The sequence below is a fragment of the Urocampus carinirostris genome, chromosome 1, assembly GCF_059441175.1.
Source record: "Urocampus carinirostris isolate Australia breed hairy pipefish chromosome 1, RoL_Ucar_1.0, whole genome shotgun sequence".
NCBI lineage: Eukaryota > Metazoa > Chordata > Actinopteri > Syngnathiformes > Syngnathidae > Urocampus > Urocampus carinirostris.
Genome location: NC_142349.1, coordinates 15705934 through 15727828, shown reverse-complemented (window position 1 = coordinate 15727828; position 21895 = coordinate 15705934). Strand labels below are relative to the sequence as shown.

Below are 21895 nucleotides of genomic sequence, written 5' to 3'. Positions count from 1 at the left end.
CCACGGTCAGATTTGGTCGGAAAAAAATTGACAAATCCCAAAAGCCGAAGCTCGTAGATCTCCGAAAATGTCAAAAAAAGATGACAGCCGCGCATGGATACGTTGGGATAAAGTATCTGCACCGCATGTGAAATAGTTTGGGAATGTCAAAGGGAATTCGGCGAGACTGGCAAAACTTGCAAAGCATACGTCCAGAACAGTGCTTTCAATTGTACGCAATAGCTCGTTTACTGTTAGTCTGAATGTCAATAAGGTTTACCGCTTCCATTAATTTAACCCTTGTGACATGTGTTTACCTTTTGTGACAATGCATGTCAGTGTACATTATTTGGATATGAACTTAAACGTGTGATAACTCAGCCTGCAAACCACAAATATATGAAATATATGGTCTCTGGCACCATCAGGTGATGTTATGCGAAAACCTACCTAACTTTGTATTTTCTTTTTTCTTCATTTGACTCCAGGGCACTGAAGAGAAAAATACCAAAATCCTGGGATATTGAAAAACACCAGGTTTATGCTATATCAAATATTATGAAATGTAATGGATGCCTATCCGTCCAAATAAGGTGCATAGCATATGTTATGTGTATAGTATGTGGTTGGCTCCCAACTGCAATAACATATGAAACACAGCACAATGTCATTTTGAACATCTACATTTTTTCACAACCTGGGAGAAAGTAAAGATCCCAAGTTTTTACTTTTCAATGCTCTCTCTTTGATTGAAAATGCAATAAATATGAAATAGTATGTACCTGCATACCATGAGGGTTAAAGCAGCTAATATGGCGGAAACGGGAGCTAATACTTTGGACTAGTATATTTATTGGTTTCAGGGTTGTTTTTTTGTTTTTTCTTTAATCTTTTGGGATGTCACACAGAAACTTTAGTGGTTGTTTACACTACTTAGTTCTGTGTGCTTGCATATTCCGTCTTCCAGCGGTTCCTTGCAAAGTCTTAAAAGGTATTGAATTCATTACTATAAAAATATGGCTTGCGTGTGCATTAAAATGTCTTAAAAATAATTTTCAAATGTTTAAAAAGGATTTACACATTAATAACACTTATATATGTGTGAAACAAAAATATTTAGTGAAAAAAGTCTTTTTTTCAAGCATCAAGATTAAAATGCAGCAGGAGTTCTATGGAATTAGTAGTCATCTACCAGTTTTGACGATGTACTGTCAACATCCTTTTTGTTTGTTTTTCATGTCTAAAATGTTGGAGAGTGCTGTTTTTAAGATGGAAAAGTTTCAACTAACCCAAAATGTGATTCAAAAAAATTAAATGAACATTTTTTTTAAAATCGCCTTTAATTTCTGTGTTTTTTTTTGACCTAGTCTTCAATTTTATTTTAAAAGGAATGAACAAAAGTCTTGAATTTAACTTGCATTAACCTTAGTAACCCTGGTTTTGTTCACATCATTTTTAGTTTTAGTCAACAGATATTTGGGCACATATTTATTTTCATCCGCCAAGTTTCTAAGAGCAACCTTTTGTCTGAAGACCAAGAAATAAGACATGTCATCCTTCCTTTTACAGTGTGTTACTGTCGAGCATCGTCAATAGCTAAGAGTCTTCTTTGCACGACAAAAGAGCGGCGGCCGTATAGTGCTGTAATAGGTGGAGAGCGGGATGGAGGTAAAGCGTTCTTGTCAGACGGTCCAAACATCTATTCACCCTCAGGCTTTAATTACTGCATGAGGATAATGATTCAAATCCAATCATCTTTCTCTCTTTCTCGTAATTTGTAGCCTCCATTATGAAGGCAAGCACTTCAGCACTTTGCACCCGCCGCCCTTGAATAACACCGGCCGCGCTGTGCCCATGCAGATCAACCTGCAGAATTTTTCAATTAGTTAGTACCATAATACACTTGGATGCCATATTATTGAGCTATTTTCTTTACTATCAAATTGCATTTCTCAAAGTCTTTATGCCAAAAACAAACAACCTCAAGACACCAACCGTGAATTCCAGACTGCAAGCCGCTACTTTTTTCCTGCATTTTAAACACTGCGACTTTAAATACGGAGCAGCTCGTTCTTCTTTTTTTTTGTAAGGTGGTTGGTCACAAAGGTATCAGTGGCAACTGCTTGGTCCTTCCCGTTGTTTTCCTTTCCTAAAATGCTCCCATGATCTGAAAAATGATCTGAAAATACATGACCAATGCAAATTAGGGGGGAGGATACTGGCGCAGCTGAAAATGTCACTCTCCACTATTTGCTCATGCAGCTTTAAATCAAGTGTGACCTGTCGTCCAGAATTTATGGTAAATACCGCTCTCAGGCCCATCAAGTAATATATAAGCAAAGCACATCCATTATGGTATAGAATTATATAAGAGGACACGTGCAATTGATTTTGTAAGTAGAGGTAAAACCCCACCGTATATTCAATGATATTTTCAATCACTGTGCACTGTGCTTTTGACATAAATGACACAATTGTAAACATCACATGAATAGCCAGTGCCTGCTAATTCCAAAGAGGGATTATACTTACCCGAACATGTATGGCCAGTTGTTTTGAGTGTGCGGCTCAGTGCTGATGTGGTGTGAAAGCGTAATGGAATCCCGCTCAATGAAGGACAATCGTAGCTCATGGCCGGTCCAAGCCCATCCTCTCCTCATCTCGTCTCAGATCAGCTCCTCTCCAGCTAGGCCTGCAGCCATCTGGCTGCATGCACACACTTGCTTTTGCGCTCACAGAGCTGTGCACACATCAAGAAAGTTCGTCCAAAAGCTCATCCAAAGTACATCTTGATGTGCTGATGTAAGCGCTAAAAACTTCCCCAGTAGCTCAACTTTGATACTTTCAGCAGTAAATGGCCTGTTGTGATGGACAAAGGCTTAACTCATTCAATGTACACACCTGCACCAAACGGCTTTAAAAGAATATATATCACTCCACTTTTACGACTATGGGGTGGCTTTGCGTCGCCGTGGCAATATGTGCACTACTGTTGCACTGTGTCAAAGGTGATAACTGGTTGCGGATATATGAAGAGGGAATTCAGCATTTCTCCAAGGACGCTCTCAATAAGTATTGTTACATGTCGCTGCCCGTCGATGCAGAGGTTCGGCTCATCTCTGAATAGTAGGATGGCGCTTTACACTGAAAAACATTGGCAACCATATAAAGAAAGTGCTGTATCTGAGTCAGATCAGGAGGCTTCTACCCCTACCTAAAAAAAGCAGCCTGGAGAGGGATGAGCACCACCAGATTATGGGAAAAATGCGATCTCTCAGACCGGTTTTACAATTTTAATACGATTTTTGATTTTTAAAAACGGGCGTTTGTGTTCTACAAACATAAACATAATTGGTCTTTATTGTCATACAAAAGTACAACAAGAGCTACTCCTTTCAGTGTAAGAAAGCCATCTAGAGAGTGGATGGCTAGCCTAACGCTAGTAACGGGTAACTGCAATGTCATGGTGATGATAATAATACAAGAGTCAGAAATGTTGCGGTTTTCCACGAATAGGAGATCCAAGTCGTCCGCTTTATTGGTTATTGATCTGGTGTTTGTGACTAGACATGTTCTGCTGTGGTGGCCTAAGAGTTGTTAGCCTAGCTGTTAGCTTTCCCTTCCAACGCAGCCTCAATCAATTCCCATACGCCATAAAAATCCAGGGAGCACCTGCTGGTGACCAGCTTTTCTTTGCACTCTTCAGACTTTCCTCAGAGTCTTATTAAATTGATCCATTCATTTTCAATGTAAAGAGCCGCTTAATTCACGAGCTGTTGTGTTTGTTTAGGTGGCCAGTTGTGCGTCCGTCTGTTTGAATACTTACACCAGCCTATCAAGGTCTTGCGAACTCTGCCTCGCCTTTATTGGCTGGTGCCATTAAAGTCTACTTCTGATTGGCCAGTGCTGTTAAGCCCCAAAATGTGGAAAACTTTGTTGTCAATCGCTCTATCACTTAAATAACAAACTGGGCCTTTAAATCATTTTTTAAAAAATGCTGTGTTTTGCGGTTAATCGTGCAGCCCTAATATATATGATCATGCAAAAATACATTGTTTCTGCATTTAATTTCTGACATTTCATAAAGGATGATTTCATTCATGTCACTCACCAAATCAAATGAAGTGCCTCCTTCAGACTTAAATACTTCTAAGCAATTTCAAGTAACTTTTACAATTTGATAAACTGAAGTATATGTTTGAAATCAAATCAACGTAGGTGTTAAAACACATTGTTACTTTAATCTTTAAATGAAATCGTCTAAACCTTCACATTATGTAAAACAATTAAGATAAGCTTTCTAGAAGTAGCCTTTTTTAGTCTGGAATTGTAGTATCATGTGATATTTAAAATTTCCTGATCCAAATTATAGAATAATCATGGTTTTATATCCTTTAGATTGCAGCAGTGTGTTTAAAGAACTGGTCATGTTTTGACACACAAGTTAGGGCCTACCAAATACATGCAAGCAGATTGTAACCAGACAAATTCCAAGTTATGCACTTGCAACTAAACTGTCAATTTAGATGATAATGAAGAAAGTAACTATTACCTTTATTTAAAAAACAATTCCTAAATGTATATGCCACGGTGATATGTGTGGATGCCCAAAATGTCTGGCTCAACCAAATTGGCCTACCTCTTATTTTGGTCCCTTAAGACTACAATGTGCATCCAAATATTTTAGACCTGTCAACACAGATTAGTTTCAATCCAATGGAACTAGTGTTTGAAGCTTTTTGTCCTTCCAAACTTTCCCCAATACACTGAATTGTCAAAATAGAGGGTGGCTCTCTATACTTATCCTACCAAGTCAATTTGTATTAAAGAAAATGTATTCTGAAAACCAAAGGCAAACATTTGGTTCCTCCAGCCTTCAGTTGGATCTCTATCGATTATTATTAATTGTTTGGCCTGCATGCATCCCATTGATCTTCATCCGTCCAGATCTTTACTAAATTGGAGTACTGCCTTGGCATTTGACAAAGTAAACACTTTAGCATCTAAATGGGTGAGCCACAGACGGTAGAAAGCGTCGTGCAGGCGTTCTGATATTAAGCCTAAATTAATTACTCAAACACAAGAAGATAAGCAGACACAGCAGTGATGAAGCAGCTCTGTATGAATCAAAAATAGTGCAGGATTTTGTTTTTTAATTTTTCAAACAATAATTTTTCAAACCGGATTGGCAGTTCAAAATTTTCCATAGGTGTGAATGAGAGAGTGAGTTGTCTGTCACTGGATGCCCTATGATTGGCAGGCAACCCTTGCCCACTGCCCAAAGACAGCTGTGATGGGTTCCAGCATTCCCACGACACTACTAAGCGATAAACGGTGCAGATAATGGATGGATAGATTTGCAGCAGGTTCTAGATGATGGCATGCATCAAGTCCAGTTGTCGGTACAATGGCTCAGAACGCATGCACCTTGCAATATACAGGCTAGTCCCATTCCCTCAAGGACAAGAAATCAAAGATCAACATACCTCATGAGTCATAAAAAACAGTGTGTATTAAGTGTGGATTTAAACACTTTCACTGAGGTTTAAGATCTTATCTCAGATTGCAGAGCATTCCAAAGCTCCAGGACCTGAATGTATACACTGCATGCAGCTTCCTTGTTGGCTCTTGTAAACACTCGTACTTGAGCATTTTCCAAGCTGAAGCTCCAAGAAGGAACATAGGATGCAATCTAATCAGAAAAAAAACATATTAATCAGAATGTAGAAATGCCTAAATCAAAATTCTAACGGTTTGACACTTTTTTCTATAACTGTGAGCCCCACATGAAAGATGATACCTATTAGCTGACTAAACAATTGTAAGTGACACCTCCTGGCATTCATGCAGAAATAACAGATCAGTTTGGTCTCACATATTACTATCGTCATTTGCTTATGACTTCTATATTTCACATACAATTTTTTAAATGTATACATTCCCCCATATACATTAAACACCATCGAGTGTGGCTGAGGTTATTTGCCGAATTGTCCAATAGCACTATTCTTCATCCCCCGCCTCCCATATGTGAACTCTCTGGATGTGCGCTTAATCATTGTCCAGCTGCAATGTACTTTCACCACAGGCGAGTTAAGAGAACAAGGCCACACACTGACAACACTGGTCTCTGTGATCCTGCTGTTAGAGACACCACTGAACTTTACTCTACCATGTGTGTGTTGCAAGGTGTTTAAAGGATGTTTTTATTTGTGCATGTTCTTTTTGCATTTACGAATGCGTTTTTTTTTGTTTTTTTTTTTTTGCCTGGGCTGCTGTTTGCATCTCTCCGGCTTTAATTAGCATGTGCTTGCATCTAGGTCTTTGTGATTTGGCGGTGGATGCTGGCGAGGCAGAAAAGTCTGTGTGGGTGCGTGAGTGTGTGTGTGTGTGTGTGTGTGTGTGTGTGTGTGTGTGTGTGAGTGTGAGTCATTCATCCATGAGGAGTTTGTTTCACAACCCAACCAACCCAGCCCCCTTCAATGCCGCATCGATGGGTGGCATTTAGAAATATGAGCAACTCAATTGTCAGTGAATTATGTAGCACACGTTTACAGTGAGCGTTGGGGGGCCTGGGGGTGATGGGGTGTTGCGACTGCTGTGGACATTGACCCAAATGGGCAGTGTGCCTCTGTAATCAGACGTGGTAAGAGTACCTACACTTGTAATCAAGCTTAGATTGTTAGCTATAATAAAAACATATTCAATTGAGCATGCTTTCTTAATATGATTCAATTTAGAGAGTAATAGTGAATGGCTGAAAACCTAGCAGTGGAGCTACCGCTGTGAGGCTGACTCAGGTTAGGAGGGATGAAAGTGGCCCACCCTGTGAAATTTGAGCTCTGGCAGCATGCAAAGAAAGAAATGTGCCGTCGAAGCCCTCTGGTTCTCCACAACACTTTTGGCATCGACCCCAAACCGTTTTACAGCCCTTCGACGAACACAGAGGACTCCATTTCTGCCCATCCAAGACAGATTGTTAGTTCAGAACCACGGACAGCGGCCCAACTAGGACAAATGCTGGTTGTGTTGTAACACGCAGTGGACTTTTGGTTCCTTGTTTAACCCTTATTTAGATCCTAACTTCAGTTGTTTTGCTGAAAAGCCCTTTTTACAGAGTTGTGCATGTAGCAGAGTGGATTGGAGGAAGTTAAAAAAAAAGAAGAAAAATGATTAGGACAGCCATCCATCCATCCATTATTTGTATCGCTTACCCCCACTGCTGGAGCCCATCCCAGCTATTCTCGGGCAATGGGCAGTGAGCAGGGGACACCCTGAACTGGTTGCCAGCCAGTCACAGGATACACTAAAACAGACAACCATTAGAACACTCTCGTACCTAGGGACAATTTGCAGGCACCAATTCACCTGCAATGCATGTTTTTGGAATGCGGGAGAAAACCGGAATTCCCAGAGAAAACCCAAACAGGCACGGTGAGAACAAAAAAAACCCCGCACAGGACGCGCTAAGACCATATTGTTTTTTTCTTCAATCCATAAACATGCCTTGTGATTCACTATCATTTGACAGATTTACAAGTCTTTTTTATATGCAAAAAATGCTATTTGATAGGCCCAGCACAAGCAGCAGAAAACAAAATAATTAGGTGCCGCAAATGTTATCGCTAACTATGGGGCGGCATTAGCTCAGGAGGTAGAGCGCTCGTCTTGGGATCAAGAGATCGCAGGTTCGAATCCTGGCTCCTCCGTGTTACATGTAAGACACTGAACCCCTAATGCCCCCAATAAGCAGGTTGGCGCCTTGCATGTTTGCAGGGCCGCTATTGGTGTGTGAGTGTGTGTGAATGGATAAATGTGAAGCACATTGTAAAGTGCTGTGGGAAGTCTTCATTGACTTGAAAAGCGCTATATAAATGCAGATCATTTCATTTCAACTACTCACTCAAACTAATGAAATAGTCTTAATTATTTTTATGCAGTTTGACAATGAGTAACATTTAACTCACAACATGTCATGGTAGTACAAAACTGTTTGGGTTGCAACCAGGCCTGTCACTATGGGCTGGCCATAGAGGGCCTGGCCCCCTTAATGAGGCCTTGGAAGCCTGATCCATATTTTTGCGTGCAATAATAATTACCCCCCCCATAAGACCTATGTCAGGCTGGTTACAACACAACACAGTGCTCATGCATAATTGTCTAAAATGGAAAATAAACAACCTGGTGCACTTGATAGTTCTGCCTCTCACATTTGTACACTTTATTATCTTACATTAATCACATAAGGACACTTAGAAATGGGATCTGACATCTATGTGCCCTTCTTCTTGCTTTAGTCCTTATCAGAAACCATAATTTCTGTAACTATAACCAATTTTGTCTAGCTACGTTCTCAACAAACAGCTATGCTGTTAACATGAACAGTTGACTATTCTTCTTTATTTAATTACGTGCTCATTTGTGTAGCTTCTCGAATATGCATGTTTCAATAAACATTATGTTCGTTCATTTCTCATGGCCTCCTTGGTCAAATATACATTAATAACGAATGTTTTGCTTGTATTTAAATTTAAACGAGCAGTTTTTCACTTTAATTTGATTTTTGGATATAACATGCAACAGAAGACATTATCAGTCAGTTCCTGACCTATTTTTGGATTTACTCTGTAAGTTTGACTTTTCACCATATTCAGAACAGACCAGATTTCCTAGTGAGAGCAGAAAAATACACATTTTCCTCTAGGGGGAATAACTCCAACCTAATTGCTCGTGTTTGCGGCATTGTCAATGTGTGCAGTGCAGGAGAGTTTTGGTGAGACAACAGCAAACTCTCTAAGCACCTCTCGGCAGCCCTTGTCCGTGCCTCTCGGCCTGGCTTGCCGATTAACCGCACGTGAACCCGCTCCCTGCTGGCTTCACACTGAGGCCATTGCTTGCTGGCTGGCCACCATGCAAGTCAAACAACGTCAAGCAGACTTACACTAGCACTCCTGAAAAAAAAGTGAAGGAAGATAGTTGTTTTTTTGCAATCCTCTCTCGAGTTTTTTATTCAAGCTGTGTTGCGAAGGAGGAAGGCCCACATCAAGATCTCCCTGGTGTAGGAGTTTGTTAACATTTGACATGCTCACAGTTTGCCTCACGAACATTCAGAATGCCAATATGTAATACAAGCCGCTGTGCCTGTTTAGTGAGCACCCTCTAAACTGTGATGTTAATACTTTAAACCAATAAAGCTTTGAAATTCAACCACCTAAGTTTTGATGGGATATTCCCTGAAGACCTCCCTACCCTCACTCGTGAACAAGACTCCAAGATACTTGAAATTCATTCAGTTGGGGCATGATCTCATGCCCAAACCAGACAGAGCATGCAACCCTTTTCCGGCTGAGAACCATGGTCTCAGACTTAGATGTGCTGATCTTCATCTTCACAGTCAGCTGCAAACTGCTCCAATAATAGCTGAAGATCCATCTGAGAAAAGCATCTGCTTAATCTTCCAGTCCGGACCAATTCCCTGCCAAGGATGCGCCATATGGCTCCCTGAGGAACAAAGTAAAATGCCTTCTCCTAGTCCACAAAACACATGTAGACCGGATAAGCAAACTTATATGCACCCTTAAAGACCTTGCAGATTGTAAACCACATTGCTCCTCTTAGATCTGAGATTAAACTTTCTGATGGATCCTCTTCTCCAGTACTCCCGAATAGACCTTACCGGGAAGGCTGAGAAGTGAGATTCCTCTTTACTTGGAACACACTCTCGGGGCCCCTTCCTCAAAAGGGGGACCACCACCCCAGTCTTCCAGTCCAGATGGACTGGTAACGATGTCCACACAATGTTGCAGAGACGTGTCACGCCCAGAATATCTAAAGCGTTCATGAACTCTGAGCAGATTTCATCCATGCCACCAAATCATGCCTTGCAGCCTTACTGTTACTGCCCTTGTGTGCATAGAAGTCCCCCAGCAGTACGAGCGAGTCCCCAGAGGGTTTGACCTTAAGCATACCCTCCGAGAAGGGTGGGTACTTTGAATTGCTGTTTGTTGCATAAGTACAAAAGACAGTATGCACCCGTCCCCCAACCAAAAGGCAGAGGGAGGCCACCCTCTCCTCTACAGGGGTGAACCCCAACGTACCGCCGCTGAGCCGTTGGGCATCTGATATACCCACATTGGCTCTCCTCCCCTCACCACGGGCAACTCCCGATTGCAAAAGAAAACCCACCCTTCTCGAGAGATCTGGTACCAGAGTCCAAGCTGTGTAAGAAGGTGAACCTGAGATTATATCTAGTCTGAACCTCTCAACCTCACAAACCCAACTCTACATGCACCCAACACCTTTGGCCCCTCCCACAAGTGGTGAGCCAGTGGGAAACTATTGAGTCAAAAATTACTACTTATGAAAGGCAATGGCACAGCAAACAAGTCATACCACAAAATCATGGTAAATAAGACAGGATATGAATGCAAAAAGTCTGTTTGTCATCTAATTAGACTAATTAGGAGTTTTTCAAATGATGTAATATATTTTAAGGTATCGTATTGGTGAGACCAAATCACCAATTTTATCAAATGTAATACTCAAATGGGTGATTTGTTAAGTTAAAGTATTAACTATCAGTAGTGAAGCTTTCCTGGTTGCTGCTATGACAGGATGTCTGTTCTTCCTTCGATGGTTTACTGGAGGATATTGAATGCACAAATCAGGAGCTACATACAGCTAGGTCAGGGGCTGGGAACATATGGCTAGTGAGCCAAATATGGCTCTTTTCTTGAATACATCTGGTTCGGAGATACAATGTAATCTGAAACCCTTTTCTTTGTGTCATTCCAAATCTAGTATATGCGAAGCCAAATCCCAGCACTAAGGAAACAAACAAAGCGGAAAGCCATGTGACCATGCATTTTTACCACCCAATACTTAGTGAACGTTCCCGATGTCTTACTTCATATTTAATGTGTAGCTTGGTAGTTAAGTGTCCCTTTTCAGAAAATCAAGGTCTGTCGATTTATCAATAATTTTTATTCCTCTCCTCCTGTCCAGCACTGAGCCGGTCGATGATGCCCTTTGGCTTAATGCGCCGAGAGCTGGCGTGCGAAGGCTACCCCATCGAGCTGCGCTGTCCAGGGAGCGACGTCATCATGATCGAGACGGCCAACTACGGACGCACAGACGACAAGATCTGTGACGCCGATCCCTTCCAGATGGAGAATGTGCAGTGCTACTTGCCTGACGCCGTAAAGATCATGTCGCAAAGGTCTGTCTGAATTGCATTTATTTCTGTAACACTTCCCTGGTGAGGTCATTACTTTAAGTTTCAAAGAAATCTCTCGGTTATTTTTGTAAAGGGGAACCAGAACCCCGCACGAAATCTAAAAATCCGCGAAGCAGCGGCGCCCCTTCATAAAGCTCTACAGGTCAACCTTACCTCGAGATGACATCCTTACCAACTGAGTTTACAAAAATAATAAAAATGACAAATATGGATCAACAGATAAAAGCAATAAACAACAGCAAACTCTCTAAACAATTCACTAGGAACAATTAGTACAGAAGTGCAGTTGAAAAAATTGTCTTTATTGTCCTTATACAAAGTACAACAAAATTATCTTTTCAGTTCAAGAAAGCAATTTAGAGAGCGACAGGCTAGCTGCATGCTAGCCTTAGACATCCTCGGATTAGGCCAGGTCTCTGCAAGTATAACAATACTAGACTCCCAAATGTAGCAGTTTTCCATGACTTTTAGTATTGGGTAGTTGATCTGGTGTTGGTGGGATACAGGTTAGACAGAGTTGGCTTGAGAGAGAGTAGCCTAGCCGTAGCGGTAGGCCTGACCTGCAGCATCATATTGCCTTCTCTTCCTGGACCTAATAACATTCCAGGGAGCACCCACTGGTGATATTTTTTTTCTTAGCGCTCTTCTGACTTAGAGTCCAATTTAATTTATGAATGTATTTTCGATCCAACAAGCCGCTAAAAGCTAACCCTCACCGTGTTTCACAGTTTGTTTGGGTGGCCACATTTAAAAAAAACCCAATCTTCGACTCAGTTTATGAGGGCGAACAAAGACAACTCTAACTGTAGATTAAAATACGATCGCAGTTTTTTGCTGGATATGCGAACATCCAGAAATCCAGCGCAAATTTCGACGATCACTCTGGAGTGTTTACTTAGCCTCGGAGTGCTACGTCAACAGAACGCTGCGGCCGACAAAGCAGCGAGTAAAAGTGGCAAGCGGAAGCGCTGTGACCGGGGAAGGAAACGAGGTTGTCGGGCCGGGCTAACGGCTCGGATGAAGGCTAAACCCTTCAAAACGCCTCTACCATCCATTTTCCTATCCAACGTCCGCTCCCTGGACAACAAACTGGACCATTTACAAGTGGAATTTACATCGAACCGCGAATTGACGAACTGTTGTGCTTTAATTCTGACGGAGACATGGCTAAACTCATCTATCCCGAATGACGCTGTTAGCATTGTGGGGATAACTGCTTTCCGCGCTGATAGAAGCGGCGAGCTCACCGGCAAAAGCAAGGGGGGCGGTCTATGCATTTATACCAACAACAACTGGTGTAAAAATGCGAAGATAATATCGAAACACTGCTCACGAGACATTGAACTTTTGACGGTGATCTGCAGACCATTCTACCTAACGAGGGAGTTTAGCGCGACCATCATTACTGCCGTGTACGTGCCCCCCAGCGCTAATACGAAGGAGGCAATGGACGTTCTCTACCGAACTGTGAGTGAACTGCAGCATGCTTACTCCGAGTGCATTTTTATTGCGGCGGGGGACTTTAACCAGGCCAATATGAAAACAGACCTGGCCTACACAAACATCAAAGGTGCATATAAAGCAGCCCCCCGCCCCCATCTTGGCTCATCAGATCACCTTTCTATTATGCTAATTCCAGCATACAAGCCCCTGCTGACCAGAGAAAAACCTACAGTGAAGCAGGTGAGGGTGTGGTCTGAGGGGGCAATGGAGGCACTACAGGACTGCTTTGATTGCACTGATTGGGACATGTTTAAATCGGCTGCCACTTACAACAACAAAATAAATATAGATGAGTACGCCATTTCTGTGTCAGCCTACATCAGTAAATGCGCAGAAGACGTCAGCAATAACAAAACTATATGCACCCGTGCCAATCAGAAGCCCTGGATGACTGCTGAAATACGAAAACAACTAAAAGTACGGAACCTTGCCTTTAGATCTGGTGACAAGGAGGCGCTGTTATCAGCGAGGGCTACCCTGAACCGGGCTATCAGACTAGCAAAGCGAACGCACAGTCAAAAAATCCAGGAACGTTTCCTCAGCACAACCAACACCAGGGATATGTGGAAAGGCATTCAGGCCATCACCAGTTACAAGTCAACCACCGCCCCAGTGCAGAACACTAGCATGGACTTTCTGAATGACCTCAACAAATTCTTTGGAAGGTTCGAGGCACAAAACGGCACCCCTGCAGCGAAAGCGGTTCCAAATCAGGACGAAAGAGCACTCCACCTGGACTCATCTGACGTGAGGAAGACCCTGAGAAGGGTCAACACAAGGAAGGCTCCAGGCCCGGACAACATTCCGGGGCGGGTACTTAGGGAGTGCGCCGATCAGCTGGCTTGTGTACTAACAGACATTTTCAACACCTCGCTAGACCAAGCCAAAGTACCATCATGCTTCAAATTTGCCAACATCATCCCAGTGCCAAAGAAACCCCAGATCTTATCACTCAACGATTACCGGCCCGTTGCACTGACTCCTATCATAATGAAGTGCTTTGAGAGACTGGTTAAAGAGCACATCACCTCCAGTCTCCCCTCCTCATTCGACCCCTTTCAGTTTGCCTACAGGACAAACCGCTCCACCAGGGATGCCATCTCCTCTGCGCTTCACCTGAGCCTGACACATCTAGAGGAGAAGAACACCCATGTGCGGATGCTGTTCCTGGACTTCAGTTCAGCATTCAACACCATCATCCCACAACATCTGGTAGACAAGATGAGACTCCTGGGTTTCAACACCCCCCTGCGGAACTGGCTGCTGGACTTCCTCTGTGACAGACCCCAATCAGTGCGGATAGGTCAGAACAGTTCAGATGTCATCTACCTCAGCACGGGCTCCCCCCAAGGCTGCGTCCTAAGCCCCTTGCTGTTCACCTTGATGACACACGACTGCGTCCCTAGGTCCGCCACAAACCACATCGTGAAGTATGCTGACGACACAACAGTGGTGGGCCTCATCAGGGATGACAACGACCTGGCCTACAGAGAGGAGGTGGAGCAGTTGGTGGGCTGGTGCAGGGACAACAGCCTGGTCCTGAATGTCGACAAAACTAAAGAGATCATTGTCGACTTTAGGAAAAACCAGCCCAACCATGCCCCACTTTGCATCAACAACAAGGCTGTGGAGGTTGTCAGCAGTATCAAGTTCCTAGGGGTGCACATTACAAACAAACTCACCTGGTCCGTAAACACTGCATCACTGGTTAAGAGGGCACAGCAGCGCCTGTACTTCCTGCGGAGGATGAGGAGAGCCCACCTGCCCCCACCCTCCCTCATTACATTCTACAGGGGCACCATAGAGAGTATCCTGACCAGCTGTATCTCTGTGTGGTGTGGAGGCTGCAGCGCTACCGACTGGGGTAGTGTGAGGAGGGTAACGAGGACAGCAGAGAAAATAATCGGGACTACACTTCCCTCCATTCAGGACATTGGCCAGAAGCACTGCCTATCCCATGCAAAAAACATTACCGGGGACCCCTCTCACCCCCATCATGGACTGTTCACTCTGCTAGCCTCTGGGAAGAGGTACTGCAGTGTGCGGTGCAGGACCACCAGGCTCCGCAATAGTCTAGTCCCCCTGGCCATTAGACTGTTAAATGGTCAATCTAACATATAGTTAACTTAAATCTAAACGGCTGCTAATCTGACTTTTGCACTACTGGCAGTTTTTTTTATAGCTTGCCACTCCTTGCACATTGCTCTCTGCACTATTGTAATTACAGCGTTATTGTTACAGTGTTAATGTTACTGTGTACCTGACTTGTTAACCTGACTGCCCATATTGCACATCTGGTTAGCTACTCTTCTTGCACTATCGGCACTATGGTAAAATACTACACGTAGCCAAAATACAATACAACATTATTTATATCTGTACATTCAAGGAAACTGTGGGGGTCAGATGCATCGACATTTCGTTCTGTATACACGTGTACTAGAATGACAATAAAGTAGATCTGAATCTGAATCTGAATCTGATTTATTTGTGCTACTGTTCTGCTGTTTGACTGAGAGCATACACTACCATAACACAGTCACACTCTCTTAACACACAAATACAACCTGCCCCATTATAGCATTTGCTGTGTTTAGTGGGCTGTAGAACACAATGCAAGATATGCTGATCTCAATAACAATAAAGCCAATTAATTTCAAAATCTGCTAAGCAGTGAACCAGCAATAACCAAAGTGTAAAGCAAAGTATTTCTTTACTTACACAAAGACATAGTATTACTAATTTCATTAGCTTGATTCCAGGCCGTATTATAAATAATCTGCACAGGATTCAGTGACCATTACCACTTTGGGCTTTTTTTTCAATCTGAAACTTGCATATTTTAAATTTGAAATTAAATATATGCAATTGAATTAGAAAAATTGTATTTACAGTATGCTGCCCTTTTCATGATTAAAGTTTTAAGTGTCAAGAACCCATTTAGGGTGGTGTGGGAGCAAAGTGCAGATATAGATTAGTACAGTAAACGGTCGTCTTTTATTCAAGCAGGATGTGATACACGGAAAGGTAGTGAGGCAGCAATTGTCGTCCAAGATGCAGTCAAGGGGGCGTTGTTCTATAAATCCAAGCAGCAAAGGTGACTGTCCAACAATTTGTCCGGCAGTACTATATATGCATAACGGAAGCCAAGGGTTCAGCACACTTGGAAAAACATGAGACTTGGACAAGACTGCTTCGGACGTGAGATAGAAAACAACGAACTAGCACAGAGCCAAGGAGACCGAGTGTTTAATAAGTGACAAGGGAGAGTCGTGATAGGAGGGAAATCAAGACCGTAGCTGTGAGGAGGAAAAGTAAATCTGGAAGTGAGTGACCAAAAAAGGTTAATTTGAGAGATAGACGAGAGGACAGAGATGTGGATAGAGGGTTCCTACAGCGTAAAGGGAACCTGTGTTTGAGATTGTCATTTTACACATGCCAGTCTTTGTCTGAAAATGAAATATTGTTACTTTTTTGTTTGTTTGTTTTAAATGGCTTGATAATTAAGGTACACTCTAAACTCACTGTTTGTTTTATGTAGGTCATGATTTTTTAAGTATATTTTATGTATTTAATGGAACAATGACCTCAACTGTCTTACATCTCTTTTCAAGCTGTCTGATTCCCTTGAGAGTAAATCCCTTATCCTTATGAAAAACAAAAAGACTTAAAAAGGATGCATCCGGATTTTTAATACTATTATTTCAAACACCTTGTAGGGCTATTCGCTGACGCTCCCCACGCCTGTGCTTAGCATCTGCTTCCTCTGAGACAGGATAGAATCAATGCAAGCCCTCTCGGCGCTATCCATCACGCATGTAATGGAGGCGCGGGTCTTGAGGGAGTGCGCAGGGAAGAGCAAACGGGCAAAGAAAGGAGAACCAACCCTAAACATGGCAGCTAGATGGTGCGAACTCACAGTAGGAATAGGATTTGACAAGGAAAGAATGCAAAAACACGAGATTGTGTGTATGTGTGTGTGTGGAAGGGGGGGGGGGGTGCACGGTTCATGAGAAGGCATCCAGCGTTAAATAGAGATGTTGTGTGCATACGAATGGTTTCCCCTCCTTCCCTTCACGAGGAGTGTTTGTCTTTGTCCTCCCATGTTCTCTCACCTCTAATTGCTCTCACTCACGATGCCCCACGAGAGGCCCATTACGTCACATGGCTTCCTCACTTTCGGGCATAGCTACCACACGTTTTAGTCGAATGAGAAAACCCCTCCCCCTATTGTGTGCATTCCTTCTTTTTTGGGCATTAAATGTCAATTATTTCCTGTTAATCACCTGGATGCACTGGTTTTCTCCTGGATGCCATGGGGTTTGAGTGTTCTGCGCATAATCTCAGCCATTCCGAACGCTGCGCTTTTTTTGGAGAGAGATTTCTGATGTTGTTTTTCAGGTAGTTCTGGAAGCATCCTCAAAGCTAGGACGTCACAGCCCTTAGGGCCTTGATCACCACTAGCACAACTGTTTTCCTCCACTCTCGACATCCATTCTTATTCCATTCTTCAATCTTTGATGTTTTCCGCTTTCTTTCTTTCTTATGTTCCTATCCCTGAGTATCTATCACACCATCTGTCTTTAAGTTTGTCCACCACTACTGAGAAGAGTTGGTTGGCCATCACCATCTTGTCAGTCTGGACCTTTAAGTCCCTCAGGATCTCTTATTTTATGCACAAACCAACATGCCCGTAGACAACATTTTGAGAAACTCATTTTATCATAGTTTTACTGAGCCCACTCTTCAATTTACGCGAATATTCCATTATTCCATATTCATTTCTGCACTAAAAAGACAGGTAACATTTATGATTTGTTGGTCAGATTGGACCCTCAGATTTTGGTTCATTTACATTTTGTTATGAAATTCTGGTGCAAGTACAGTAAAGCTCTCGTCCTTTCTCTCTTCTACACCCTCTGTCTGCTCCCTCAGTGTATAAATGATCCATTGCCTTTTACATCTGGCACCCAATACACAATAGAAAAGGGACCCTCACCTATGGAGGTGCACTACCCTAAAAGGGACACTGTGTAATATGTGACCCCTATTTTTTTTCTGTATCGTACAGTACACCCAAAATGATTGCTGCTAAGCGTAAGGAAAATCACAAATTATGGAGAAAAAAACACACCATTTTACTTTTCATTTATTTTGCCCAGTGTCAAGGCCCCACCCAAGAGGTGCGGAAGCACAATATATAAAACAGATTAGACCATTAGTCTTTATTTTGAACATGGTTGGGTACACATGGATTCAAGTATCGAGGCAACAGTATCTACAACACCAGAGGCCAAAGCCATGGTCCATGAGGCAGGCAAGAGGTCAATGATCTAGCAGGCAACTACGGGGGCAGTCCAATAATTCAAGAGGCAGCAATAGAGATCCAGAGGGGCATGCAAGGGTTCTGTAGACTGTGATAAACTAGACTGTGACAACAAGGCGTAAGACGATACAATATAGGCAAAAGACTAGCACCGAGCCGAGGTAAACAGAGTGTTTGAATGGTGAGGAGGGAGAAGTGTGATTGGAGGCTAATCAGGACAAGTGAGACCAAGTACAGGGCGGGAATTACAGCCAGCAAAAAAGGTTTAACTTCCCTTAACGAGGTCTAACAAGGTCTGAGGAGGCTCCAGTTGTTTCCTGTATTCCTCTCCATAACCTCACTAAGTCACACTCCGAACTCCAATATGGCGAAGACCAACTGTAGAAGGACAACAGAGACAAAATTGTAGTCCTGTACCAGGCTTGAACGCCTGAATCTGTAATATGTTGAATGTTTGGTGTAAAGGAATTATCAGAAAATGGAAGAATTACAAGACCAATGATAATCTCCCTCCATCTGGAGCTTCATGTAACATCTCACCTTGTGGGGTCAAACTGATAACAAGAGCTGTGAACAATAATCACAAAACCACACAGGGAGACCTAGTGAATGACTTACTAAAACCACAGTAACAAAGGCTACTATCAATAACACAATGCTCCGCTAGAGACTGGCAGGCGTGTCCCTCCTGATGAAGCCAGTACATGTCCAGGCCCGCCTGAGTTTCACTAGAGAGCATTTGGATGATCCAGAAGAGTGCCGAGAAAATGTGTTATGGTCATATGAATGCAAATTAGAACTTTTTGATAGAAACACAGGTTCTCATCTTTGGAGAAGAAAGAATACTGAATTGCATCGAAAAAAAACACCACACCCACTGTGAAGCATAGAAATGGAAACCTCATGTTTTTGGACTGTTTTTTATGTAAATATGACTGATCTATGTAAAGGAAATAATTAGTGGGGTCATGTATTGAGCAATTTTGAGTTGAAATCTCCTTTCATCACCAAGGGCATTGAAGATGAGACGTGGCTGTGTTTTTCAGCATGACAATGATCCCAAACACACAGCCATGTGTGGCTTCTTAAAAAGGTTCCTTGGTTCTGGAGTGACCTAGCCTGTCTCCAGATCTCAGCCCCATCCTTAGATAGTTTCTGATTGGCTTGCCCAATCAAACTGATTTCAAACCCGGCATTAGATTAGTGGTGACATTTTCTTTTTGAGCTACATGGGTCTATAATAACGCCGCATGATTACAGCTAAGCTCTAATAGGTCTACAAGTCACTGATAGCCAATCAGGAATGAGAAAACAATGACTGATGAAAATCTGCGAAGCAATGAGACTCTGAGAGGTTTTACATCATGTTTTCATCCTGTTAGGTGTAACAACAGGACTCAGTGTGTGGTGGTCGCTGGGTCCGATGTGTTCCCCGACCCCTGCCCTGGAACCTACAAGTACTTGGAGATACAGTATGAGTGCGTCCCCTACAGTGAGTACTTTACTTTTTTCCTAAGCGTTTCAAGAGCATCCCGCTTGAGTACCCCAAACCTGCTGCTCTTGCGTAAACCCTTCAAAGTCCTTTTAACGCTCAGGCACACACACAGGCCCATCCAGTGGATTGTGCACACTATGCACATGCACACACACGAACACATAAACATACATTAATATGACGATAGGCTTGGCCTGTGAGTGCCAATTATCTTCAAGTTTATTGTTATGAACTCAGTTAATCCCATGTACTTATATTTACGTCAATTACGGTTTTTGTTTTTTTTCCGCTATGAAAGACAAAAAAAGTCTTACTACATTGTCAGAAATTGTACAAATAGTATGATATTTTACTTCAACTTTTAGCATAAGGATATCATCGTTACAAAATTAATAATAATAACTTTACCCAATTTTTAGAATTTGTTGCTTGTTTTATCTTTCTAATGTTACTTCACTGATAACAAAATCAAACTCCCATTATGAAAAAAACATTACATATTCTTACCCCGTTGTCTGAATATTTCTGAATATGATATTTCTATTTCAATGTATAACGAAACTACACTCACGTTGCAAAAAAGTAATTGACATCCTTACCCCATTGACAGCAATAATTAGTTTTTCTTTCTAATTTTGTGATATTTTGACTGAAATTCATAGCAAAAGTACACTGTCATTGCAAAAAATACTCTAATCCCATTGTCTCAAATTGTTGCTTACTTTATGTTTTTAAAACATATTCTGATATTTCTCTTGAATTTATAACACATTTACAGGGAAAAAAATCTTACTCTGTTGTCAGAAAATGGGACTTATTTATTTAAATGTACGATTTTTACTGAGATTTATAACCCTTCACTTAAGCATTATGTTTGCCTATAGTTTTATTCAATTTATGACTACATTGTACTTCAAAAAGGCAAATGTTTCTCTTCCAGCATTTTGTTTGGCAGAAAAATGTAAATGACGTGAAAATATGTCCTTGGCACTAAATGGGAATATTGTTTTATCTATATGCCTGGAAAAGGTTGGGCACTGCCAGTCTGTACTCGCCTGAGACACACCACAGGAAGTGGTGATGCTAGTGGTTTAGGGATCTGTGAACGTGATATATATATATATATATATATATATATATATATATATATATATATATATATATATATATATATATATATATATATATATATATATATATATATATATATATATATATATATATATATATATATATATATATATATATATATATATGTGAGACAGAGCAATTGTGATTTTTATAGCCACATTCCCCAAAAAAGAAAAAAACTACATAAAATCACCCCAAAAAAACATGTCATGCCTGTGTAGAGAAAGTCTGTTTAGTTTCTTAAGTGTGGATAAAAAACAGAATTAGATTACCTTCGTAGCCGCACTTGGTGTCGTTTACATATTCAAGAGAAGACACATTTAAACATTCTCGTGGTGTATTGCACCCGTGTTAATTTTCCCATCGAAACAAGAACCGACTCAGCATGCCAGGAGAGCGAACACAAAAACACGATACGAAAGCGCACCATTGTTGGTGTCGCTATGACAACGGCCCACAGACACACACAAACGTGTCAGCGAACCATTTCTTTTGCAATGACAGGCAAAGGATTTACAAGCTTTGTGTTGTGCCTCGTTCATGGGAAACTCTTCTCACTATAACATACACTTAGCGTACTGTATGTGGTGTTTGATCGATCCCCCCACACACACTGGGGAATCATCCGACTGCAGGGGGAGGAGCCTCGGCCCAGATGTACGGGTGCAAGCGGTGTCAAAGCGAAGGGTGTTTTGGGAGTCGGGAGGGCTGCCTTTGTTTTTATTTCCCCCTCAGGTGCCAGCCAAGTGTGAGGATGACGCCGCTAACCTGCTTGCCTCTCCTACTTCCTCCTCATCACCTCACTCTCAGGTCTCTGCTCTATTTCATTACCGCCCTCCTTTCCAGTTTATCCTCTGTCTGCCCTCTGATCTCCTTAAATCCAGCTGTCATCCTCCCCCATACCCCTCCTCTTCATGTTTCCATTCACACCCTCCCTACATTGGCGTTCTCCGCTCTCTCTTCTTTTTTCTTTCCTCAGGTGTAAAGCGTTCGGGGATGCTAAAAGAAACTCAGGGAGTTCCAAGCGCTTTTATTATTCTTTTTTTTGAATCCCGCCCCTTCCTCTGCTCACTGCTTTTGCACCCTTCACGTAGCCACGGATGAGAATTTGTTTTCTATTTCTGGGAAGCGCAAATGTCCTTGGCGAGTGTTCCTCTCCAGTGTCCTCCACCTCTCGCAGGTTTCTTTAGTCATCTTACGTAATGTATACGATAAAAAAGAGGCC

General features: G+C 42.1%; 1 protein-coding gene and 1 long non-coding RNA gene across 10 annotated transcripts in view; one reads left to right on the top strand and one right to left on the bottom strand.

Annotated features, from left to right (window-relative positions):
* adgrl1a (adhesion G protein-coupled receptor L1a) overlaps window positions 1-21895 on the top strand; it is a 278192-nt gene that overhangs the window by 146385 nt on the left and 109912 nt on the right. For all 9 annotated transcript variants that reach the window (XM_088328480.1, XM_088328463.1, XM_088328459.1 and 6 more), the window contains 2 exons: window positions 10984-11197; window positions 19427-19536. In XM_088328480.1, the coding sequence (XP_088184606.1) occupies window positions 10984-11197; window positions 19427-19536 (324 nt within the window). The remainder of the gene's footprint in view (window positions 1-10983; window positions 11198-19426; window positions 19537-21895) is intronic.
* LOC148373699 (uncharacterized) lies at window positions 1669-21060 on the bottom strand. Its single transcript, XR_015849724.1, has 4 exons — window positions 20943-21060; window positions 2512-2719; window positions 1975-2158; window positions 1669-1845 (listed from the first exon to the last, which is right to left on the bottom strand). It is a non-coding gene; the product is annotated as an uncharacterized LOC148373699 (long non-coding RNA).